The sequence below is a fragment of the Lepidochelys olivacea genome (genome assembly GCF_965140295.1).
Source record: "Lepidochelys olivacea isolate rLepOli2 genome assembly, chromosome: 19".
Taxonomy (NCBI): domain Eukaryota; kingdom Metazoa; phylum Chordata; order Testudines; family Cheloniidae; genus Lepidochelys; species Lepidochelys olivacea.
In genome coordinates this window covers 11,137,681-11,163,306 of record NC_140429.1, presented here as the reverse complement: position 1 = coordinate 11,163,306, position 25,626 = coordinate 11,137,681, and the positions used below count along the sequence as shown (strand labels likewise).

The 25,626-nt window shown below is 52.1% G+C and overlaps 2 protein-coding genes across 5 annotated transcripts in view; one reads left to right on the top strand and one right to left on the bottom strand.

The window, feature by feature from the left end:
- LOC311533129 overlaps positions 1-25,626 on the top strand; it is a 74,160-nt gene that overhangs the window by 21,001 nt on the left and 27,533 nt on the right. Inside the window, exons 1-2 of one of the 3 annotated variants that reach the window (XM_084652279.1) lie at positions 23,073-23,228; positions 24,481-24,598. The exons of 1 other annotated variant lie outside the window; for it this stretch is intronic. The gene's annotated coding sequence lies outside the window, so the exon portion shown is untranslated. Of the gene's footprint in view, positions 1-23,072; positions 23,229-24,480; positions 24,599-25,626 lie in introns of those variants that run through there. One more of the 3 variants, XM_084652278.1, reaches the window with a different exon arrangement.
- On the bottom strand, positions 1,427-19,695 carry LOC311510206 (digestive cysteine proteinase 2-like). Of its 2 annotated transcripts, none has more exons than XM_084609714.1 (11): positions 19,566-19,695; positions 18,240-18,296; positions 16,614-16,706; positions 11,142-11,314; positions 10,218-10,512; positions 8,912-9,113; positions 7,819-8,012; positions 7,220-7,311; positions 6,468-6,629; positions 3,579-3,768; positions 1,427-2,164 (listed from the first exon to the last, which is right to left on the bottom strand). In XM_084609714.1, exons 1-11 carry the CDS (start codon positions 19,648-19,650, stop codon positions 1,977-1,979), a joined length of 1,731 nt encoding a protein of 576 aa, XP_084465840.1. In that variant the 5' UTR covers positions 19,651-19,695; the 3' UTR covers positions 1,427-1,976. The 2 variants fall into 2 exon arrangements, with proteins under 2 accessions (XP_084465840.1, XP_084465841.1); XM_084609715.1 differs by having other exon boundaries at positions 10,218-10,458.

Here is a 25,626-nt window from a genome sequence, read left to right as displayed (position 1 = left end):
CCCCCTGCTGCCCCTTCACGCCCTGCCGGAGGGTCTGAAACAAAACCAGAGTAGGCAGCTGGCTCTCACTGCAGCTACTTCTCCTCCAAGCCAGCACAATATCTACTGCTCCAGCCAGAGATCCCCACTGGGAACATTAACCAAGCCTGAGAAATCTCAACAGCTGTAAGCTCCAATTTACAGATGGGTAAACTGAGGACTGGAGTGCTGATGTGATTTACACAGAGTCCGGGCATGAGTCAGTGGCAGAGCTGGGAGTAGAACCCAGGAGTCCTGATGCACAAACTTCTGCTTGATCCTGTCCCATTACCAATATACAACAGCTGTCACTGATGCTAAGCTGTGAACTGCCCACTAATGTATTGGAAAAAATCCCGTGCACGCCCCACTTCTTCCTTCTCGGTGCCTCTTGCTGTTCTGTTCTCATTTTACTCCATTGATTGCAACACACCTGTACAGCTGGGCTGGGGGAGGATCCCTGACTGTCTGTTTCCACTGAACAAACATGGAATTTCTGTTTTTCCAAGAGCAGCAGCAACTGGCCCACAGCCTGGCTGCCTTTTGTTTTGCTCACCTGTGCATGCACCAGCCTGAAGGTCGGTCTGGGCATTTTGGGGATGAGGGGGGCTCTGGGGTGGACTCCTCACTGCAGCTGGCTGGTTTTCTCGCTTCCCTGTCTCTGCAGCCTGTGCTCACACTGTTCCTTTGTTACTAGAAATATGTCAGCAACGCTGCCAGGCAAAGTAGGGCTGGGGCAAAGTTCAGGTGCTGGGAGCAAAGAGAAATCTACTGTCCTGAGCCAGGCCAGGCTGGGGGAGGCTGGAAAGGGAATTGGTTTTTCTTCCCTTTTGGAGGAGGTTGGCCCCAGTGCTTGTTATGGGAGCTGTATGCAAAGTTCTGGTCAGTCCCAGATCAGGTATAAGCCAGCCACTGGTGGGCTGAGGTTTGGGTGATATTCATCACACCGGTGGCACCACACACCAGACCCCGTGGCAGGTAGAGCTGGGGCGGGAGTAGTTTTGGTAGAACCGGAATGTTCTTGGGATGTTTATTCTGTCGCTCCTTGAATTGATAACGGGTGGGCTTTCCTTAAGGTGAACCCAGCCTGTACCTGCTCTGCTGGTGTGTTCCTGGGAGCATTGCTCTTTGCTTGCACTATTGTTGAGGACACCTGATCCACCCAGCCCTCTACTTCAGCCCCAGCCCAGGAAGTCCTCTTAACTCTGGAAAGTTTCTTTGAACCCAGACTCACAGGCTGTGTCTGTTCAGTTTCAGAACAGCTACGTGCCCCACCTTGCGACTGCCCCCAGCAGGAGGGGTGCCCTGCTCCGCTCCCTGGGGCAATGTCGGGCAGCATAGAGGCAAGGCACGGCTAAACCCTGCTTCCCCCAGCTCCCACCCCGTTAAACACACAGACACAGCAAAGTTCTTCCCTAGAGTTTATTGTCCTGGCACTCTCCATGCATTCAGCAGCCTTCTGCTGCGCAGTGTAGCAGAGATCCTAGCAGTGCTGGCTTCCCTACCCAACACTCATCAGTGGCCATGCCTAGCTCTCCCTCTGCCCCCAACGTCTGTGGCTTGCCACCCCCCCCACTGCTTGACACGTTATTAGCACTGTGACGGTGGCAGGTTTGCCTGATGCATAGACACACATCAGCATGGCCCCTGCCTTGCGGAGCTTCTGTGCCGAGGTGGTGCGAGGCACAGGGGGCCCGTCAGCTTGGAGGCCACCCAGCATCTCACAGGACCTTGAGGGAATCAGACCCGTTGTGGTGCTGAAGATTTGTGGGTATTAAAGCAACACTCCGGGAGCGACCTACCCCAGCCAGAGAGTTGCTGCCAGGCCTCCAGCCGGTTCACATAGCTGGAGTCTAGTGGGAACTCAGCCAAAGCTAGCTGTGTAGGTCTCTCTCCCCAGGGCTAGCTGATCTCTCGAGCAAGGCTGGGGGAACAGGCCCTGCACACAGCATCAGCGCTCAGGCCAGGATGGGGTACGTTGCAGCCGTCGTCACCCCGCAGTTGTTGTCCCGCATGGACATGAGGATGTAGCCGTCGTTACCCCAGTAGGTGGACCAGGAGTTTTTGATGAGCCAATAGCTCTCCCCTTGCAGGACCCCGTAGCCCACGGCCAGCACTGCGTGGTCCAGCTCTGTGCTCTTGTTTCCTAGGAGAAAGGAGAGGAGATTTAGTCTCCCTCTGCTGGGAGGTGAGAGACTGGGCTGTGGTTTCCTGCATGCAGAGGAGGCCAGCAGGCCATGCCCTGCGCAGAGGAACCACCCTACATGTCTTCCTATGTTCATCGTGTAACTGCCTTATAGGAGTTCGTGTAAAGGGGAATGAATAAGAGGGGGCTATAAAAAGGGGTGCAAGATAATGAGTGTCAGGGAAGGTCAATGCCACCCAGGAACAAGGGGATGCCCAATGAATTAAAAAAGGTAACATTTTAATACATGCCTTTTAATCCAATGCATAATTAGCCTGCGGAACTCACTGCCACATGATATCATGGAGGCCATGAGTTTAGCAAAAGTTAGAGGACTGGACATTGAGAAGGAACATCCATAGTTAGGTTAGGTAGAGTAAAAGATAAGAGTTATGAATCTTCCTGCTTTAGGACATTAGGCAGTCACTCTCTGTATGGGGTTAGGGTAAAAGCTTCCCTGCATGTATAGGTTGTTCTATTGGGAGTTTCTGGCACCTTCCTTTGATGCAGCTGGGCGGATGGGACCGTAGCCTTTATTTTTATTTAAAGTTAAGTTTAGTGACATTATATTGCATCCTCGAGGACCTGGCCCTGGCGGCTAGTCTCATGTTCAGCCGTTATCTCTGTTAGATCTGAAGCCAAGGGAAATAACACAACCATGAGAACAAAGCTGCTGGGGGAAGCCAGAGGGTCCGGCACCCCAACTTCGCAGTCAGACGTGACTCTCAGCCAGCCAGTAAAACAGAAGGTTTATTAGACGACAGGAACATGGTCTAAAACAGAGCTTGCAGGTGCAGAGAACGGGACCCCTCAGCTGGGTCCATTTTGGGGGCAGTGAGCCAGACAACCACGTCTGCCCTTCACTCCATGTCCCAGCCAGCCCCAAACTGAGACTCTCTCCAGCCCCTCCTCCTCTGGGCTTTGTTCCTTTCCCGGGCCAGGAGGGCACCTGATTCCTTTGTTCTCCAACCCTTCAGCTTTCACCTTGCAGGGGGGGAAGGGCCCAGGCCATCAGTTGCCAGGAAACAGGGTGTTGGCCATTCTCTGTGTCCAGACCCCTGCACACACCTGCCCTCTAGGGCTCTGCAATGATCACACACCCTTACCCCACCACCTAGATACTTAAGAACTGCATAGGGGAAACTGAGGCACCCCCACAATATTCGGAGGAAACATTAAGAACAGGCCCACTTCGTCACAGTGATGTTATGATTAATTAACAGGATCCTAGATGAGATGGACCATGGGTCTGATCTAGCAGTGGCAAGAATCAATTAGCTGCCCCGGCTTCTGCCCGCAGGGAACCTGGCTTTGTCCAATTTGAGAGAAGCAAAGTCCTCCCCCAGCAGAGCCCCTCGCGCTCCCCCAGACTCACCACAGGCAGGTTCGTAGTAGACACCGTTGGCATAGAACGCAAAGGACTTGGGGGAGGCATCTATGTTCACAGCCACCGGGCCGTGCTTGTAGAGTGCTGCTTTCAGGGCTGTGACGTTCCCGGGGTCTACATTGATGTAGCCAGCGACCTTGGCTATGAGCTCAGACTGGTTGTAGTGACAGTACCCGTTCTGGAGGGGAAAGACAGGTGCAAGAACTGGGTGACAAGGCTACTGCAGTCAAATCCAGAGCCCAGCCCCTCAGCCAGATCTCTCCTTCCCGCCCTAGGCCCAGACTCCTTCATGGCACCATCCGGAGACCATGGCAGAGCAGACTGGGCAGGCTCTGGCCCAGTGGCAGCCAGTCGATGCTGGGCTGTCCAGTCTGTTAACACTCCCCCTGGCTAAGGAGGGAGTTTCACTGGTCTTATTGGAGAAACACTAAACCCAGTGTTGCACTCTATATGATTTTATAAAAATATGCTAATGAGCATGAATCTAATGTAACTGGAATGTGCTTCATGCAAAAGGTCTCTTGTAAGGTATCATTACAAAGCTTTCAGAGTAGCAGCCGTGTTAGTCTGTATTCGCAAAAAGAAAAGGAGGACTTGTGGCACCTTAGAGACTAACCAATTTATTTGAGCATACGAGTGTGGTCATCCTATTTGTATAAATGTACCACTTTTGTATCTGAAACTAGAAATATGAAATATAACTCTGAGATCCTATTGTAATTATGCAAAGTGTGGGCCATTAGTGGTGGTTTGGAATCTTAATGGCTCCCGTTAACCAGGACAATTACCTGTAGATGGCTCTGTTTTACTTAATAACAGGTTTCAGAGTAACAGCCGTGTTAGTCTGTATTCGCAAAAAGAAAAGAAGTACTTGTGGGGTGGGGGGAGAGAAAACCTTTTGTAATGATAAACACCCATTTTTTCATGGTCTGTGTGTATAAAAACATCTTCTGTATTTTCCACAGTATGCATCTGATGAAGTGAGCTGTAGCTCACGAAAGCTCATGCTCAAATAAATTGGTTAGTCTCTGAGGTGCCACAAGTCCTCCTGTTCTTTCTGTTTTACTTATAAGTCTTCCTGCATACCTGTGGGCTGGCAAGTGGGTAATGAAGTCTTACAGTGACATGTGATCATGTCATCTGAACTGGAATCCGTCTTTAACCTGGTGCTTTTCCATTGAGAAGGAGGGGTGGGAACCCAGAGGGACAAAGGATTCCCGCCTTATGCAAAAGATACATAAGTGGGGGGAACAGCACAAAGGGGGCGGCCATCATGAGAAATCCCCTAGCTACCACCTGAGCTGGAACAAGGGCTGTACCAGGGGAAAAGGATGCATCCGATGAAGTGAGCTGTAGCTCACGAAAGCTTATGCTCAGATAAATTTGTTAGTCTCTGAGGTGCCACAAGTCCTCCTGTTCTTTTTGCAGACTGGGAAGGTGTCCAGTCTGTGAAAGAAACTTACTGAAACATCTCTGAGGGTGAGATTTTATCTGTATTCAGTTTCTTACTGTATTAGACATAGACTTGTGTGTGCTATTTTATTTTGCTTGGTAATTCACTTTGATCTGTCTGCTATTACTTGGAACCACTTAAACCCTACTTTCTGTATTTAATAAAATCTCTTTTTACTTAATACATACCTGGGTTAATTAATAATACCAGGGGTGGGGGTGGGGGGCAAACAGCTGTGCATATCTCTCTATCAGTGTTATAGAGGGCAAACAATTTATGAGTTTACCCTGTATAAGCTTTATTTATTTGGGGTTTGGACCCCATTTATTTGGGGTTTGGACCCCATCGGGAGTTGAGCATCTAAGTGTTAAAGACAGGAACGCTTTTTAAGTCTGCAGCTTTGGAGCACGTGGTTCAGACCCTGGGTCTGTGTTGGAGCAGACGGGCGTGTCTGGCTCGGCCAGACAGGGTGCTGGCGTCCCAGCCTGGCAGGGAAAGCAGGGGCAGAAGTAGTCTGGGCCCACCAGTTGGCAGTTCCCAAAGGGGTTTCTGTGATCCAACCCGTCACGCCCAGATCTCCCCCACCCTGCGCCAGCCGAACAGTCTCAGGGTTTGGATCTACACAGGCCGCTCCAGCCACCGCCAGGGTTATGATGAGTTAGCGACAGCTGTCACGCAGGCCCTGGCCATCACAGCCACCATCTCCTTGAGTTCCATGGAGCGGCTCACGGGTGAGAAGTCCCTCTCCTGCACAAGACTCCTTTGCCAGACTCGCCGCTCTCCTGTCTGGGTACTGATGCAGCCCCCGTCACTGTAACGTCTCAGCCAGCCTGGGACGCGGGGCAGGGTTGAATCCGTTTTATAGCTGCAGAGCTGAGGCACGGAAGGAGGGCAGCACTTCTGCTTTCTGGAGGTGCTCAGCACCCCCATCGGCAGTGGGCGCTGCAGCTGCTCAGCACCAGGGCCAGATTTGCACCTTACGCACCCCGAGGCACAGCATCTTCAGCGCCCCCTGCTGCCTACAGCTGCCCTTTGTGTTACCCACGGTTTTGGAGAGGTAGGGCGCCCCTAGGCATGGACCTACTGTGCCTAAGTGGAAATCCAGCCCTGCTCAGTCCAGCCGGGGGCGATCTGCCTGTGATCACAGAGGGAGCCTGGTGGAGCTGGGGATTGAACCCAGGTTGCCATCCACTGCTTTAACCACAAGGCCGTCTTGCCTTTGACAGGCCTGGCAGTGGCTGAAGTGGCCTGTGCATGCCCCAGATAGGGTACGAAGCACCCTCAGCCCCCATGGAGACAGCAGGCACAAGGGTGCCCAGCGTCCCGAAGGCCCTCCCAGAATCTCCCACCGGCGTGAAGAAATTCGTCAGCTCCCCCAAGCCAAACGGCTCCGTGCTCTCCTCGGCCGCTGGCCCAGCGCTCACCTGGCCCATGTACGGCCCGTAGGACTCGGTGCTGGCAATGCCACCGTGCTTCTTCATCCACTCGTATGCCTGCCACTCTTCGCCGCCGTCGCAGGCATGGTTCCCAAAGCCCCAAGAGCAGTCGATCAGGACTTGCTGGGACAGCGGGGTCAGCACTCCGGTCTGGGGGGGCAGCCAGAAGAAAGTCAGGGTTCCAGCCGAGAGCTCCGGAGTCCCGGGTAATGCACAAAGCCCAGAGGAGAAGGGGGATGGGGCTTCCCCCCGGCTCAAGGAGGGGTCAGTTGTCTCCCTCCTCCAGCCAAAAGCACAAAAGGTTCCCTCTGGGCACTGCCTCCATCCAGGGCCTGAGCAGAGGGGGGTCACTGGAGCATGCCCGGCTGCCCCCTGTCCCATTCAAGGATGATTTTCCCCACCCCCCGCATTGCTTCCTCTCCCCAGTGAGGGGTGGCCTCCACTTCCCAGGCATGTTGTGTCTAGCAGCCACACCATGCTCCACATCCCCGAGCTGGTTTTTATCAGGCGCCAGAGGTCACCCGTGGCATGGAGCAAGGCCATGTTCCCTTCAGTGCTCCCACCTTAACTCCCAGCACTGTGCAGCTCGGCCGGAGGGGTGGATTCTTCACCCCAGCAGCCCAGAGGATCCGGACTAGTGGCAGGAGCCTGACAAGTGGGTGTGGGCTCAGATGGCCCAGCCTGCCTCGGAGACTCTGAACTGCTCCCTCCCTAGACACGCAAGGCAGCTGGGCTCTCACCTTGAGGAACAGGGCACCCTCCATTGCCCCGGTGGTAGCAAAGCTCCAGCAGGAGCCGCACACGGCCTGGTCCTTCACTGGGGTCACAGCACCTGGGGAGGGAGGGGGTTACAGGACGGTTTGCAGTGAGGTAGTTTAGGGTTTTTAACATCTCCCACATTCTTCCATGGGAAAGTGGCCATTTTGCAGAAAAGTTCCTTTTCGCAGAGAGTAACGGACCCCACTTCGGCCCTTTGTGGGGCTTGAACCTGGGACCCTCAGAGCTAAAAACAGCCACTGTTACTGCCTGAGCTAAAAGACCTGCTCCGTTAGGTGGAGGCCGCGCGAGACTCAAATCTCTTCTACGGCCCGGCCACTAGAGAGGCATGTAGGCCTGTACCCTTAGTCTGGGTTACGCGATCTCTGGTCAGGAGAAGGTAGGGATGGGGTGTGCCCAGGGTATGCAGTGCATCAGCGCTAGTTTTCTCTGGGATCTGTTTCCCTTCTCAGGCTGTCATATGCAGCGGCTCCAGACGAGAGCCCCCTGGGCAGGGCTTGGACTCCCTGCTGCTCCATTGGGAGGTTAGAATGGGCGGCAGAGCACGGCATGTGTCACTCACCGTACAGCCTCCAGTCCAGGCTCTCCGGTAGGACGAGGCTCTTGTACCCCTCAGACGGGAACGGCTGCCCGTTGTTGGGGGCCCCGCTCTTTAGCCGCCCCCGCAGCACGGCCATCTCCGCCGGGGTGCGGTCGGCCAGGTGGTTCAGCACCAGCTTGTAGGGCAGGTTGTCCCGATTCTTGGAGTGGACGTACCTGGGAGGGGATGGATGCCGTGAAGAGGGAGCTGGACAGCAGGCAGCACTGCCTTGTGGCCACCCAGTAACACCAAAAAAACAAACAATCATAACCGGCATGGGTGGCTCCTAGCCATGCCAGGGCGCATGGGAGAAGCAATCCCAGAAGAAGCTACCTCCTCCTCCCACCTGCTGAGGTTAGCTGATTGGAGGCCCCTAGTCTGGAGCCCGGAGAAGCTCAGGCCTGTAACAAGAGGGAAGGGCCTGGGACAGTATCTGGGTCAGGTTCCATGGGCCGTGATGCAGAGCAGTCATCCCTTAGCACTTACCCTCTAAGCTGCTCTTGCGGGGGAATGTCATGCAAGAGACTCAACCTGCATCACTTCTAGCTGTCTGGGGAGTTCCCTCATCTTGGGGCTGCCCCACATGTGGTGGGAGAGGCCAGGGGTTTGCAGCCAAACTTTCCAGCCCCAACCCCTGGATTTTTTGGGTGCCCAGCTGGAGACGCTCGGGGCGGATTTTCAGCATGGGCCGAGTGTCCCGAACTCTCGAGCTGGACGCCCAAAATACAGCAACCAAAATCACTCTCAAACTGTGTCCTGGGTTCATTCCAGGCTTACGACGCAGCCAACCCATACCCATACGTGAGGGCACGTTTACCAGGCATCCTCCCTTCTCAAGAGAGTACCCCAGCACATTCCCACACAGGCCAGGCAGGAGTCTCTTCCATTGTTATTAGAAGACGCTTCTATCAAGCAACCAGTATTTTGCTGGTCCCTTGGATCATTCCTTGAGATGCTTAAACAAACCCTCTTGTTCTTCCTTTCCTTTCCTTTCCTTTCCTTTCCTTTCCTTTCCTTTCCTTTCCTTTCCTTTCCTTTCCTTTCCTTTCCTTTCCTTTCCAAGATAGCTCCATACCTCATGTTGTGGATGAAGGTTCGTTTCCTGTGTTCCATCTCCTTCTCAGTGCTATACGTCTTCCTGAACTTCTCCTTGTAGTGGTGGAACAGCCGGTGATGGACTCTGTCTATTTCTCTAATTCTCCCGACAAATTCCTGCATTGGATTGGCCAGGATCTGGTGCTCCGGCCCTGCGCCAGGCCAGTGCTCGCATTTTAGACCTAGAAAGGACAGAGGCAGAAGCAACTGTCATGGACAAGTTTGTGGCAGGCACAGATTATCCCTGGAGCAGACTGGCAGGGCAAAGGTTATCAAGAGCAGGATTGACTTTATCTGAGCAATCATAAATCAAGCTGCATCTTCACCAGTTCACTTCTTGCTGCAGTATAAAGTTGTAGTTGGCCTATAGGTAGGGAGTAGGCCAGATTTTGCCGGTACACGGCTGTTAATCTGAAGTAATTCCCTTAGAGTTGGGGGAGGGGAGGGTTACATCAGTGTAAATCCAGGGCAGAATCTGGCCCTGCACCGGTTGTTCACTGTGTTAGGCACTTGCAGAGGGCCCTCCCCATGTCCTTGGGTCAGAAGTAAGGGATGGAGAGCTCTTTTCTAGGACTTTTGTCCAGTTAAGTTTTCAAACCCTAGGGTCGAGCATGGGGAGGTTTGGTTAGGGGGAGCATCTTTATCATCTCGGAAATTCCCGGAGCTTGTTTTTTTCTCAGACCCCACCTCCCCACGCAAGCCAATGGCACTGCCTGTGTTAACGGCACCTGACCCACACCATGGCGTGACGCCAGGGCGCAGGCTGGGCCAGGGCAGTTCATCAGAAGGGCGTCAGAAAAGCTGAGGCACCTGGAGCCTGGCATCAGCTAGCGGGTTAGCCAGCCTGGCTCTGGAGGGCCACGTGGCTGCCACAGGTGTAAACAGACCTCAGCAGAACTATGCTGCTTCACACCCGCTGAGGGGCCGTATGGAAAGTTGACACTTCTCTGCCCAGTGCAAGGTTTGCCAGCGCCAGTATGTTCACATCTAGTGTTTGCCAACCGGAGTCTGCATGGCACGGGCAATCCTTCCAGTCTGTACGGCTTCACCAACAGACTGTGCTCCGTGAGGACACCAGTGCCATCCACACAGGCACCGATCTGGCTTCAAGTCCCTTGATTCACCAACCCCTTTGCCCGGTGTTTGCCTGCGACGTGGCCAGGTATTACTGTAGCCAGAAGCGCTTGCATGGTATGGAGGGGATGGACGGTGTCTCCGCTGGATCTACAGGCCTGTGATGGGTGTGATGGCGGAAGCCCTGTAGACCAGGGCAGCAGTACGCTTACCGTGTGGGAGGCTGAAGACCCCGGCTGGGTAGCTGCGGGCAAAGCTGCTGTAGTCAATCTCATACTTGTCGTAGTGAGAGCCCAGCAGGCTGTTGAAGCCCCGCATCTCGTAGTGGACGGGCACGGGGCCGTCGGCGGAGCTGGCCACCCACAAGGTGTAGACGTTCTTCTTCCGGCCCCAGTAGGACACGTTCTGCAGCACGGTGCAGAGCTGCCCTTTGTAGGGCTCCTCCCGCACGGGCTGGGGAGGCAGCGGGCGTAGGGGCAGTGTTTCCGAATGAGATGGGGCAGTTAACTGCCGGAGCAAGAGAGATCCTACGCGGTGCAAACATGAGGCGCTGCCCACGGCCTTCTGGCCAGCAGCTGTGCGCGCTCTGAGCCGCAGGATGGAGGCTCGCTGTGCAACAGTCAGGCCAAGCTCGCGCCTCGTGGCTGGAAGTCTAGACGCGGGTCAGTCCTCCCCTCTTGGGGGACATTCTCCCCGGGGGTGCACAAAGGGAGAAGTCCCCATCCCCCTTCAGCTGATTATCCCTGGCCCTTGCTCAGGGTGTACAAGGGGGATGGGGTAGGCTTCCCCGGACCCCTTTCCACTTGTGCACCCCTGGGAGGGATAGTTTGACCCCAGCCAGCCCTGGCACAAGCCCCACCAACTTGAGTGGCGAGGCACCTTTCTTAGGGCAGGGCTGGATCTGGCCCTGTGCTTGTAACATCGCTGCCAGGGGAAGGGGTGTGCTGGCTCAATCATGCACTAGTTTGCCGCAGAGCCCCATGGCGCGTGCGCTTTGTAAGGCCAGTGGCCCTGTGGTATGGTGCAGGGTGAGGTAACTACAGGGTCTCCCGGGGGGGAAGGAGAGCCCATTCGCCGAGCAGGATGCCTGGCATCTGGGGCCCTTCTTCGGCTGGTCCCGCGAGACGTGGGCTCACCTTGAAGCCGCCCAGGCGGGGAAAGACGCTCTGCGGGCTGATGAGATCCCCAGCCGTGCCGTTGACCCGGAAGCACTTCCGAACGTTTGCCTCGGTTTCTGTGGTTTCTGGGGTCACCTTGAAACTGGCGCCGAATGGCTCCAGAGAGCCAAGCTGGTACGTGATCACTTGGCCTGCAGGGACGCACCCAGGGCAAACAGTTACCATAGACGGCTGTAACAGTGCTGTAGGCGTTCACGCCCTCCCTGAGGGCAAGGGGAAGCGTAACAGAGGCGACCTTCACTCTGTGCTGAGTGACGGGGGTTGGGAGACGCGGGCCATGCCAGGGGCTAGAGGTAGCCTCCCATGCCCCGGCACTCACGGCAGTGGGACTAGTGGGACTCCCCCAGGTTGCTAAGTAGGAGTAAATGGGGTGCTCACTGCTGCAGGATCAAGTCCCTGGTGCTCCCCTCCTGCTCAGCACTTGTTCGCCAGCGGAGCTGCCCTGACGTGCCGCTGTCAGGAGTGGAGAGGAGAACAGGCTTGCTGGCCAGGGGAGGGTGGCCAGTTTAGTTGCAGCAGCTGTGACCTGAAGCCGTTAACCGCGCTCTAGCAAAGAATCACGGCATAAACCAGAGCCTTGTGCACTGTGGGCCTCAGCCTGAGCGTCCTGGCTTGGATTTCCCTCTCTGACGCCCCCGGCCTTCGCTGCGGGGGCTGCCTGCGTCAGGACCTCAGCTTGGTAATATGCTGGGGCCAGATCCTATGCTCGGGGGTGCAGATAGTCGCTAACGCTAGAAGCCCAGTTTATCTGGATACCAGTCTAATAGGTCAGACTGGCTGTAGAATGACCATGCCTAATCGGGTACAGAATGTGAGCGAGGCCAAACAGCAAAAATTAAGATGTTTGTACACCAAAGCGAGGAGCCTAGGTAACAAAATGGAGGAACTAGAGTTACTGGTGCAGGAAGTGAAACCAGATACTATAGGGATAGCAGAAACAGGGTGGAATAGTCGTCATGACTGGACTACCGGTATTGAAGGGTATGTGCTGTTTAGGAAAGACCGAAATAAAGGTAAAGGTGGTGGAGTAGCATTGTATATCAAGGATGAGGTAGAATGTAAAGAAACAAGAAGCGATGGAATGGATAAGACAGTGTCCGTCTGGGCAAAAATTACGTTGGGGAAGAAAACTATTAGAGCCTCCCCTGGGATAGTGTTTGGGGTGTGCTATAGACCACCGGGATCTAATTTGGATATGGATAGAGCCCTTTTTAATGTTTTTAATGAAGTGAATACTAATGGAAACTGCCTGATCATGGGAGACTTTAACTTCCCAGATATAGACAGGAGGACAAGTGCTAGTAATAACAACAGGGCTCAGATTTTCCTGGATGTGATAGCTGATGGATTCCTTCATCAAGTAGCTGCTGAACCGACAAGGGGATGCTATTTTAGATTTGGTTTTGGTGAGTAGTGAGGACCTCATAGAAGAAATGGTTGTAGGGGACGACCTTGGTTCGAGTGATCATGATCGGTTCGAGTGATCATTTAATTCAGTTCAAACTGCACGGAAGGAGTAACAAAAATAAATCTGCAACTAGGGTTTTTGATTTCAAAAGGGCTGACTTTCAAAAGTTAAGGAAATTGGTTAGGGAAGTGGATTGGACTGAAGGACTTGTGGATCTAAAGGCGGAGGAGGCCTGGGATTACTTCAAGTCACAGCTGCAGAAGCTGTCGGAAACCTGCATCCCAAGAAAGGGGAAAAATTCTTTGGCAGGAGTTGTAGACCCAGCTGGATGAGCAAGCATCTCAGAGAGGTGATTAAGAAAAAGCAGAAAGCCTACAGGGAGTGGAAGATGGGAGGGATCAGCAAGGAAAGCTACCTTATTGAGGCCAGAACATGTAGGGATATGGTGAGAAAAGCTAAAAGTCCAGTAGAGTTGGACCTTGCAAAGGGAATTAAAACCAATAGTAAAAGGTTCTATAGCCATATAAATAAGAAGAAAACAAAGAAAGAAGAAGTGGGAACGCTTAATACTGAGGATGAAGTGGAGGTCAAGGATAATCTAGGCATGGCCCAATATCTAAACAAATACTTTGCCTCAGTCTTTAATAAGGCTAAAGAGGATCTTCGGGGTAATGGTAGCATGACAAATGGGAATGAGGATATGGAGGTGGATGTTAGGATATAGATATTCAGGCCTGTCTGTAAGGCCTATACTCGAAGAATTTAGGTGTATTCTTATCACTCAGTGGTTTGAGCTTTGGCCTGCTAAACCCAGGGCTGCGAGTTCAATCCTTGAGGGGGCCATTTAGGGATATGGGGCAAAAATTGGGGATTGGTCCTGCTTTGAGCAGGGGGTTGGACTAGATGACCTCCTGAGGTCCCTTCCAACCCTGATATTCTATGATTCTATGAAAAGAAAGAATCAAAATCACTGTCTGCAGGTGTAAGGGCCTTCTCTTACTGTGACAGTCTGAGGCCCTGTGCTTAGGCTAAGGCCTTTGGCTAAGCAGCAGAGGCAGCCATAAGCTGGGAAGCGACCGGTCACATCCTCACATCCCAACCTAGTCACATTGAAAGAAGGTGCTATTGGGCTGTTAGGAATACAATCCTGTCCTGATAATGCTCATCGCCTCCAGAGAAAGGGAAGTGCCTAGAAAATGTAAAAGGAAACTTAGTTTGATAGCATCCTGTCTGGCAAGAATTCACTTATCAATAGCTGGGATGTGAAATCCTCATTTCTGTGTTTGTTCTATCACTGTAGTCCCCATTTCCCCATTGTTTGTCTGTATAATCTCTGTCTGGTTCTGTGATTGTTTCTGTCTGCTGTATAATTAATTTTGCTAGGTGTAAACTAATTAAGGTGGTGGGATATAATTGGTTAAATAATCATGTTACAATATGTTAAAATTGGTTAGTTAGATTTCAGGAAAATGATTGGTTAAGGTATAGCTAAGCAGAACTCAAGTTTTACTATATAGTCTGCAGTCAATCAGGAAGTGTGTGTGTGTGGGGAAAATGGGAACAGGGAATGGGGGTGGGGAAATTGGAATCATGTTTTGCTAAAGGGGGAAATGGGAACAGGGAATGGGGGCGGGGGGAAAATTGGAATCATGTTTGGCTAAGGGCAGAAATGGGAACAGGGACACAGGTGTAAGGCTCTGTGGTGTCAGAGCTGGGAAGGGGGGACACTAAGGAAGGAAACTGGAATCATGCTTGCTGGAAGTTCACCCCAATAAACAATGAATTGTTTGCACCTTTGGACTTCGGGTATTGTTGCTCTCTGTTCATGCAAGAAGGACCACGGAAGTAAGTGGGTGAAGGAATAAGCCCCCTAACAGTAGATATTACCATATCTGAAGTAGAAGTGAACCTCGAACAGCTTAATGGGACTAAATCGGGGGGCCCAGATAATCTTCATCCAAGAATATTAAAGGAATTGGCACACAAAATTGCATGCCCATTAGCAAGAATTTTTAATGAATCTGTAAACTCAGGGGTTGTACCGTATGACTGGAGAATTGCTAACATAGTTCCTATTTTTAAGAAAGGGAAAAAAAGTGATCCGGGTAACTAAAGGCCTGTTAGTTTAACATCTGTAGTATGCTAGGTCTTGGAAAAATTTTTAAAGGAGAAAGTAGTTAAGGACATTGAGGTCAATGGTAAATGGGACAAAATACAACATGGTTTTACAAAAGGTAGATCATGCCAAACCAAAGTAACAGATTTGTTAGACAAAGGAAATGCAGTGGATCTAATTTACCTAGATTTCAGTAAGGCATTTGGTACGGTGCCACATGGGGAATTATGAGTTAAATTGGAAAAGATGGGGATCAATATGAAAACTGAAAGGTGGATAAGGAATTGGTTAAAGGGGAGACTACAGCGGGTCATACTGAAAGGTGAACTGTCAGGCTGGAGGGAGGTTACCAGTGGAATTCCTCAGGGACTGGTTTTGGGACCAATCTTATTTAATCTTTTTATTACTGACCTCGGCACAAAAAGTGGGAGTGTGCTAATAAAGTCTGCGGATGATACAAAGCTGGGAGGTATTGCCAATTTAGAGAAGGACCGGGATATCATACAGGAGGATCTGGATGACCTTGTAAACTGGAGTAATAGTAATAGGATGAAATTTAATAGTGAGAAGTTTAAGGTTATGCATTTAGGGATTAATAACAAGAATTTTAGTTATAAACTGGGGATGCATCAATTAGAAGTAACGGAGGAGGAGAAGGACTTTGGAGTATTGGTTGACCACAGGATGACTATGAGCCGCCAATGTGATATGGCCATGAAAAAAGCTAATGCAGTCTTGGGGTGCATCAGGCAAGGTATTTCCAGTAGGGATAAGGAGGTTTTAGTACCATTATACAAGGCACTGGTGAGACCTCATCTGGAATACTGTGTGCAGTTCTGGTCTCCCATGTTTAAGAAGGATGAATTCAAACTGGAACAGGTACAGAGAAGGGCTACTAGGATGATCGGAGGAATGGAAAACCTGTCTTATGAAAGGAGACTCAAGGAGCTTGGCTTGTTTAGCCTAACCAAAAGAAGGCAGAGGGGAGATATGATTGCTTTCTATAAATATATCAGAGGGATAAATACCAGAGAGGGAGAGGAATTATTTAAGCTCAGTACCAATATGGACACAAGAACAAATGGCCATCGGGAAGTTTAGACTTGAAATTAGATGAAGGTTTCTAGCCATCAGAGGAGTGAAGTTCTGGAACAGCCTTCCAAGGGAAGCAGTGGGGGCAAAAGACCTATCTGGCTTCAAGATTAAACTCGATACATTTATGGAGGAGATGGTATGATGGGATAACATGATTTTGGCAATTAATTGATCTTTAACTATTCATGGTAAATAGGCCCAATGGCCTGTGATGGGATGTTAGATGGGATGGGATCTGAGTTACTGCAGAGAATTCTTTCCTGGGTATCTGGCTGGTGAATCTTGCCCACATGCTCACGGTTCAGCTGATCGCCATATCTGGGGTCGGGAAGGAATTTTCCTCCAGGGCAGATTGGAAGAGGCCCTGGGGGTTTTTTGCCATCCTCTGTAGCATGGGGCACGGGTCACTTGCTGGAGGATTCTCTGCACCTTGAAGTCTTTAAACCATGATTGGAGGTCTTCAATAGCTCAGACATAGGTGAGAGGTTTATTGCAGGAGTGGGTGGGTGAGATTCTGTGGCCTGCATTGTGCGGGAGGTCAGACTAGATGATCATAGTGGTCCCTTCTGACCTTAATATCTATGAATCTGCACCCCAGAGCATAAACTGATCTAGGCTTAGCCTCTGGGGCCTTGGCCCAGGTGCTGCCTCTCTAGGCGTGCTATGACAGAGACATATCCACAGCGCTAGATGCATTCAGAGGAGAGAGCTCTGCTGTGCAGCCAGACGTGGGCAATCCATTCAATGGGGGTAAGGGGAGAAGGACACTGCCTCCCTGGACCGCTACCCCAACAGTACCCCGGTGACTTACCATGGTAATACTGGATACGGCTCTGGCCTCCGGTCAGGTTGTACCAGGCTTCGAAGGGCTCCTTGATTTCAGCATAGGGCAGGCTGATAACCCCTGCAGGACACAAGGTGACAGAAGCCAGATTAGCCTGTCCCATAAGAGACAAGGGACAAGATCTTATTTACAGTTAATCACTTTAGAGACAGTGTGCCCCGCCCATCCGGTCAGAGAGGGCTCGCCAGCTGCAGGGCAAATGCAGGGGAAGTTATGAGCAACCGATCAGTTGATTTTAAACACAGGAGCCTAATCCTGAGCCCCGGCTCACCCTGCACCCAGGCAAACTCCCCCTGAAGCCAGTGGGAGGGTATAAAAGCCAGGTAAGGGGTTGCCCCAGTGTTCTCTAACCTGGTTTCATGGTTCAGCGCTTGCAGTGCAAATCCTTGTTAAGGGCTGCGAATTCACGACAGAGTGGGGTTGGGGGGATGGGGCAGCATGGAGGTAAATTTCAGTGGCCAGAGACATCCCTTCTAGTGAGAGCTCATTGGGAGGAGGCCCAGGGCACTTGCCCAGCTAGGAGGAGGTTGCAAGTTCATCTCAATAGGGGTCCCAGCCAAATCACTTCAGAGGGGAAAAAAGCTCATTTGCCAGGCTCCAAAAGGGGCGAGAGGTGGGGACGGGGACGGGGGGGGGGGGGGTTTAAGGTTGTTTCAAGGTGTCGTTGAACAAGATTATAGGCACCTCCTTCCTAGGGCACTGAGAAATGGGAGCTGAAGGCTCTCTTCTGCAGTGCATAATGTGAGCAGTCCTGGAAACCAAGCTGATGAGAACAGTGGGGAGGGAACACACCAGCCCCCTCCTGCCTTTGTGGCACTTAAGCCTGCAGCTCTGATTGTGGAGGGTGATATCATGGCTTCTACAGAATTACTTTCCTCCCTACTCTTTGGACTCTTACACGGGAGCGTGGCATTCAAACACAGACCTCAGCCGGTCCCCTTAAATAGAGGAGATGCAACTGTCTTTCAGACTATACCGATGGAACAAACCTGGACAACAGTATTCTAACAGGTAGGGATCAGGGCCTTAAATCTGCACTCCTTTGCATTTCGTGGCTGGGGAGGGGGCGGTCTGATTTGAATCTGAGACCCAGCTATGCAGCTTTGGCGGCTGGAACACATCCCAAACCTGGAGGGGACTGATTTCTCAAGCCAGATATGTCTGACATCTCAAGAGAAGAGCTAACTCCCTCCCCCCGAACCCTTGAACCCAGACCCCAGGCTAAACTTGACTTGGAGCTGAGCACCACTTCTGCCTTGCCAAAGTACTTCAGGCCACATTTTCAAAGATATTTAGGTGCCTACAGCTGCAGATAAGCACCTAACCAACTCCCATTGATTTCCAGTGGGAGTTAGGTACCCAACCTACATGAGAGTTTTCGGAAATCCCACTAGGCCCCTATCTGCATTAAATACCTGTGAAAATCTGTCCCTGTGTGATTCTACAGCACCTTCCAGCCAAGGATCTCCAAGCACTTTGCAAATGCTAATTAAGCCTCAGAATTCCCATCCTTAAGACATTTCCTCACCACCACCCCGGGACAGCCCCCAGCCCCCAATACACGCAGGGCCAAGCCCCCTCCTGGAGCATTACCTGTAACGTGATAGACATCTCCAAACTTGGGGAGTGGTTGCAGGTTGCCCTCGGCTCCTGGAAGAGAAGGGTCATCTTATTCCCCGACTAGCAGCCACTTCACTCCCCACCAAGACCAGCCGAGGGAAGATGAAAGGACCCAAAACCTTCACCGCTTTGCGGGGGCCGTGCACAGTGTCTATCCCAGCCAGGTGCAAAGAGCAGTCCCGCTGGCAGTGAGTTAGACAGCTGAGTGGGAAGGAAACTCTGCTGGCTTATCACGTGGGGTGACCTGTTATCAAGCTCTTGACCCCCTGAGCATCCCGAGCTGGGGATGTGACCTCCCGAAACTATTCCCAGATCCCTGGGGCTCACATGCAAAAAGTGGGGCTGGAACAATTTTTATAGGGGGGGGTGCTGAAGGCAGAAGCCAGGGATTTGGGTTGTTATTACTACTTCAAGCCAGGGGGTGCAGGAGCACCCCTAGTTCCAGCACCTATGCATGCAGACAAGGGAAGAGAAGATGAGCATGGCCTGGACAGGGTGCTAGAGTTCTGGAGGGGCACTCCCCCCCCAAACTCCCTCCCCCCAAAGCAGCGCAGGGGCTATACCCCAGAATTAACTACTTTACACCCCATGCCTAATTCACATGCCTGCTGTGTCCCACTCTCCCAGACCAAGTCCGAGGGCACAATGGGACCAGTCCCGCTGATCTCACGCACCCGCAACTCCCAGAGAGGCCAGCGAGCGTCTGGGGTGTGGGCTAAATCCTTGGCTACCATCGGTGGATAGAGGCTGCTTCATGTCAGCACTCTCTGTCCCAGCAAGCAATTGTACCTAGTGTGGACAGCAATATTTCTGCCCAGGCCAGAACGAGGGAGGCCCCAGAGAATCCCTGGCTTTTCAGTTCCTACCCCCTGCTCCCTCCTAATTTCCCACCCCCCTTTCTGCCAGGGAAAACTCCCACCACACCCCAAGTCCCACTGGCCTCAGGGCAGGCCATGGCCCTCAGGGCAGAGAAGAGACAGAACTTGGCGGGCATGGCTACGAAGGGAGATTCTTAACAGAGGCTGCTGGAGGCAGACAGCCCTCGTGGGACTCGCAGCTGCTCGCTCCCAGACTGACAGTCGGACGCAGCCCCCACACTGCCTCGCCTCTGGAGTCACGGAAGGGACTGCAAGCACCGTGAACAAGGGAGCATTCGCCGTCTCCCCGGTTTCTTGGACCAAGCACATTGGCGTTAGGCTAGATGGCCCAGCACCGCACTCACGGCAGGGCAGCAAAGGTGCCTTTCCAGTAGCGGCCAATACACAGGGTGGGGCGGGATTAGCAGGGAAGTAAACTCACCTGAGCAACAGCTCCACAACAGAAGAATCAGCATCCGCCTGAGGATCGCCATGGGTGAAGGACGTGCAGCCAGGCAATCCCTCATTCCCTCTTTGCAAGTCGAACCTCCCAGAAGCCCCCTAAAAAAGAGGCTGGATGTAAATCATCAGCACTCTGTCAACCAATGGGAAAAGTCGGCCCCACCCCATGGGTGGGTTCAAGAAATGCAACTGAATTCAAGGGCCTGGTCATTTGTTTGTACCCAGGCTGTTGGCTGCTGCAGGTCCAGGGTTTGAAGCACTGGCTCAGCATGTTCTCACTGAAAGACAATCATTGTAGGACAGATCAAGGCCAAAAGACGCCGTCCCTGGGATGGGGAGTGGTGTGTGTGAGGACTGTCGACTCAAAGGCCTTGGATCTGTCCATTGGCGGGGATGAACAGGCTCTAGAAGTTGGCAGTGCTGCATCGTTTTTGCTTTCGTCTCTGCACGCTGCAACGCCCGTTCTGGATCTCACCGTGCAGATCTCACTTGCCCGGTGTTTCAGTACTACAGTGATGGGCGTCGGAGACAACTATATTGTGGTGTCACCCCAGGATATTGCTCCTTCAAGACCCCCACCTCATTTCTCTCCTCCACACAATTTGTTTCCATCTGCTGTCAGAACCAGCAGTCGAGGAGAATGTGATTTGTCCTTCTGCAGCCTGGCCTTACCCAGTTCTCTAGGCATTAAGAGCAGACATTTTGGGGATATCAATTGGGGTGAGGGGGGCACCTTGAGACACCATAGGTTTTCTGAGGTGCTTGGGCACCCAAAATCGATGGCCTCCTGTGGCAATGTGTCTTGGTGCTATATGTGGGGTCCAATATAGGATGCTAAGAATCTCTGTAGAAGCATCCAGGTTGATCCCCACACCCCATGAACCCCGATCTTGGAGAAATGCTGAACACTTTGTGTCTGACTCATCCCTCAGCTTTCAGTCAGTGGCAACAGCTGGTCAGGCCATTTATGTGGGTTTTTTTTGGTTTAAAAACAGAATAAACAAGCACTGATAAAGAATGCAGAAAAGGGAAAATGCTTAGTAACTAATTCTCAGGTAGCCTTCGCTCTCTCCACTTGCTACAGCTGGTTTCCATCCCAAGGTCACCAGCAAACACTTTCACTGCCAGCTGAGTCAGTATGTTCCTTGGAACCCCAAACAAAGGAGATAAGAACTCTGCTCTTTTGACCGGATCCTCCCAGCTCATGCTTATGCTCATAAGAAATTCAGGCCAAATTCTGCTCTGGTTCCCAAGGATAAAGCTGGTGTGATTCTGCTGAGGTCCATGGAGTTACTTGGGCTTTACAGCAGTGCAGGTGAAAGTGAAAATTTGAGCTGTTGATTTTAAGAGCATCCTCAGGAATTAATACTAACCTATTTGTATTGTGGGAGCATCTGGCCATCAGCCAAGGACCCGGACCCATTGTGCTAGGCACTATACACACCCATAAAGACAGTTCATTTCCCAAAAGAGCTTACGATCTAAGAATAAGGCAAGAGACAACAAGCCGAGAGGGAGAATAGACGCCCAGATTCTCCAGTAACTGATCTGTTGCCGTGAAGCCTCTCACACCAGCCACAGGCTGGACACGGGATCTGAGTCCAGATCACTTTGTCTCTGGCAGCCAGGAAGCTGCAGGGACTCATTGCATTAGCAGATGCAGGCCATTTCCTCTGAAGGTGTTTGTCAGGGTTGCTCAAGAGGACGGGCATTGATGGAGGAGGCAGAGTCAGGCTCTTCCATTCATTAATCGGAAGGGCTAAAATGTCTGCTGAGCCTCATAACGATAAACCCTCAGAGCATTTCTGGTGACGTCCTACGCTAGCAGTGTATCACCGGGGCTGTGCAAAGTCAAGTGCAAGAGGAAGAGAAGGAGCTGCCCCCGGCAGTGGTGCTTGGAGATCACAAGGTAAGAGACTGGCGCAAGGGAGAATGGGGCTGAAGGTGATGCTAGCATCGCTGAAAGGCAGCCCCTATCTGTGCAACTGTCACGGGTTGCTTCTGCAGCGGCTAGCAGTGGACTCTGTAGCCACAACACCATTGCCAGAGTCCAGTGTCAGACGGTCAAGAGAAACAGTGGGAATATAGACCAGAGGTGGGATTCTTCTTCCACATGGTGTGTTAATGAGCCTCAGCAAAATTCATTCGGGATTGTTTTTTTTCCACTCACAGCCCCAGCTCCTAGAAGACAGAGAAAGAAAAGACCTTTTAGGCCCCCAGGCAACCCTCTGGCCTGGGTCTCTTCCTTAAAGTTTATTTTCTAGCACGTTATTCAGTCTAATTTGAAAAGTTTTGCTGCAAAGATTTCCCAGACGTCCCCATTGCAGAGGTATCCATTTCATGCTGGAACATGACACTCTGGCTCCTAATTCCCCTGGGTGCAATTCTCTGGGCACTGGATCTGCCCCTCCCTGGTGACTCCTGGCAGCAATTTGCTCAGCGGCCCAGCACGTGGGGCGATTCCACCAGACAGGGCTGGGCGGCATATGATCCAGAATGATTTGCTTCCCTTACAGGTGTCTACTGTCAGGACTGGGCAGAGACATTCCTAATGGGCCCCTTTTCTGGATGGACCAGCTCCTTTCCAGGATGGTCGGTTCAATGCAGGACACTTGAATCACCTTAGAGAAGGCCCCCCCCTGCCCCCAGATTGCAGGGCTCATCCTCTACAGCAGGGGGCATTACGCCCCCCCCCCTTTCTGCCCCATTCTCTAAGAGGGAAATGGGGTCTGGTGGTTAGAGCAGGGGAGCACTCATGGGTCAGAACTTCTAGGTGTTTTTGTCAGGTTCCTGGCTACTGGCAGTCTGTTGAACCCTTTGCCTCTGCTGAAGAAGTTCTGGGAGCAAAGCATCTGACCCTTCCAAGTCATATTGTAAAGAAGCAGGCAAGAGGGTATAGAATCATAGAATACCAGGGTTGGAAGGGACCTCAGGAGGTCATCTAGTCCAACCCCCTGCTCAAAGCAGGACCAATCCCCAATTTTTGTCCCAGATCCCAAAGGGCCCCCTCAAGGATTGAACTCACAACTCTGAGTTTAGCAGGCCAACGCTCAAACCACTGAGCTATCTTTTACCACCAATCAGATTGATGGGACTCTAAGCATCTAAACCCCACTCCAATGTTTCCCTCAGCCTGACATGTGGCTGCTGAGTCCCTCTGGGCATTCCCAGCTTTTCCCCAGGGTCTCTAAGTAACATTAGCTGCTCCCCTTAGTTTCCCATGAGGCCTCATTCCCCATGCGAGGCAAACACACAGGCTGGGTGAGAGGCACTCAGCATCCTGGGGCCTGCTCCAGCCTTGGCAGCCCGGCTTCGGGTTCCTGAGATTGCTGCTCCTCTGGGGCCCCGGCAGAGTTAAATGACTCCTGATTCCTCCTGACTTCACAGCCCATCCACGTGGGAATCCCCTCATTGGACAGGAACCAGGACCTCTCTTCACCAGCTCTGTAGGGCCCAGGTGCCCACATCCCACCTCCTAGTATGACTGAAATGGCACATGGAACCCAGAGCAAACCTCGGACCAGGCTGGGGACACCGAACTGCGAATATCCCTGTCCTGGCAGGACCATGGCGCGGCACTGAGATGCTGGCTGGATAGATACAGGGATGGGTGCGGCTCTGACCAATCCCAGCCTTCGGTGAGGTGAGCTCTGCGTCTAGACATAGCTCGTCTGGTGGTTGGAACAGGGGGGATGGCAGTTATCATTGGTGGGTTTTCTTTATGGCTCTGGGATGGGCATAGGGTGTAGAGGTTAGAGCAGGGGGGCTTGGGAGTCAGGACTCCTGGGTTCTTTTTGCTTGAAAAATTGTCAGCTGGCTCTAGGAAATATTATTATCCCAGAGGATGGGCAGAGAGGGATCTACCCTTTTGTTCTGTCCTGGGCGGGGTTCCCTTGGTGAATGCTAACCCAACTCTCACCATCTGTTACCCTGAAAGTGCCAAGTGTCAAGGCTGGGAAGAGACCGATAAGTGAAGGCAATCCCAGTACTCTGCACTGCGAGGCTGCTGCCCTGCGGCCTATGGCCAGGGGGTACATCTCCATCTGGTGTAAGGGCTGGGGACCTGGTCACGGAGACTTGCTGAGGAGGGGAAGCGGGTTGTGGCGATGTCTTTGTACCATAGGAACAGCCTGGGAAGAGTTGTCTTGGGGGTCATGCTGGATAATCTGTTGACCATGAGCTCCCGGTGTGATGCTGTGGCCAAAAGGGCTATTGGGGTCATGGGATGGATACATAGGGGAAGCTCGAGGAGTTGAGAGGTTATTTTACCTCTATATTTGGCATTGCTGCGACTGCTGCTGTAATCCTGTGTCTGGTTCTGGTGCCCACAATTCAAGGAGGATGTCGATCAGTTGGAGGGGGTCATAGAAGAGCCATGAGAATGATTAAAGGATTGGAAAACCTGCCTTACAATGCTAGATTCAAGGGGCTCAATCTGTTTATCTTAACAAAGAGAAGGTTAAGGAAGGACTTGATCCCAGTCTAGAAGGACCCAAATGGGGAACAAATATTTGATAATGGGCTCTACAGGCGGTGAATTGAAATATTTTGGTTTTCAATATTTTGCCAAAAAGTCAAATTTACACACACACCCTGGCCTATTTTCTGACTGGTTCTAATGCTGTGTCTTTTGCCTTTTAAATAACATTCATCCGATGAAGAGACCACACAGGCTGGTGGGGTGCAAATAACCATGTTTACTAACTATGCACTACGCATGACAGGCCGACCGACACCCACACAGATGCTCTGGTTGCTTTTGAACCACAGAACATGGTGAGCGCCGCTAGAGGGCTCACTGGACACTACCCCACTCCCATACACAGCCACAGAATAGAATATGGTACGAACCCAATTTTTCTCTTCCTTTTTATGGATTGTTTCTCTGTTTCCAGATGCCCCTAAAGGAGTTAGCATCATGACCATGCTAGGGTCCAACATGTGAAAAGGCGGATCTGTGAATCTGACGTGCCATTCAACCCACAGCATCCTTCCTAACGCCATCTGTGTCTGGTACAAGGATAATGCTAGTCTGGGGCTTTTCCAGTGGGAGCAGGTGTTTGAGAGCATCACAGCAAAGCATGCTGGGGAATGTCACTGTGAGGTTCAGGGCACAGCTGGGACATCCTGCCCCTCCTCTGTCACCATCTCTGTCCTGGGTAAGTGCTCAGGGCTGAGGGGCCTTGGCATCCCTGAGAGGATGGCTGGGCACCCCCAGACATCAGGATGGCAACCTCTCAGGCCACAGGTGCTGATCCCATCAGGCTCCATGCCATCTTTGTCTGGAGGCAGGCTGAGTCCCACACACTGCGCTGGAGGCCACTGGCATGACACTGGTGATGCCAGCCCCCATCTGCTCCTCATGATACCACCCATGTCCCTTCCCATTTGGGCAGATATCACACAGAGCCTCTGTTTGGGCCTACAGGAACTCTACAACCACTTGGAGAATCACTGAGCCAGTTCCCACTGAGATCTCCTGAGATCCCAGCCATCTGGGGTCCCCACTGTGCTGCCGGTACCCTAAACACAAAGAGGACCCATCGCTCAGTCTGCCAGATGCCCACCTGGTGTGAATCAGCCATAGCTCCAGGGGAGTGAATGGGGGTCAGAGCCCCTGCTGCTGTGAATCGGCCATAGCTCCAGGGGAGTGAATGGGGGTCAGAGCCCCTGCTGCTGTGAATCGGCCATAGCTCCATTGGAGTGAATGGGGCCAGATCCCCTGCTGCTGTGAATCGGCCATAGCTCCAGGGGAGTGAATGGGGCCAGATCCCCTGCTGGTGTGAATCGGCCATAGCTCCAGGGGAGTGAATGGGGCCAGATCCCCTGCTGGTGTGAATCGGCCATAGCTCTAGCGGAATCAATGGAACCTGATCCCCAATTGGATCTGGTATAAATTAGATTCGGTAGATTAAATAAATGAGGCTGCATCGATTTACACCAGCTGAGGATTTTGCCCAGAATATGGGAGATTCTGGCTGCGTGACTTATATTGTCAAGTGTTAGACTTTCAGATGCTTGGACTTGATTGCATTTCACCT

Coding starts and splice junctions, on each gene's coding strand:
- LOC311510206 (XM_084609714.1), bottom strand. CDS start 19,650: ATGAGGGATTGCCTGGCTGCACGTCCTTCACCCATGGCGATCCTCAGG. Junction 9,114..10,217: donor GGTCTTCAGCCTCCCACACG/GTAAGCGTACTG, acceptor TGTCCTTTCTAG/GTCTAAAATGCGAGCACTGG. Junction 7,312..7,818: donor CCTGGACTGGAGGCTGTACG/GTGAGTGACACA, acceptor CTCCCTCCCCAG/GTGCTGTGACCCCAGTGAAG.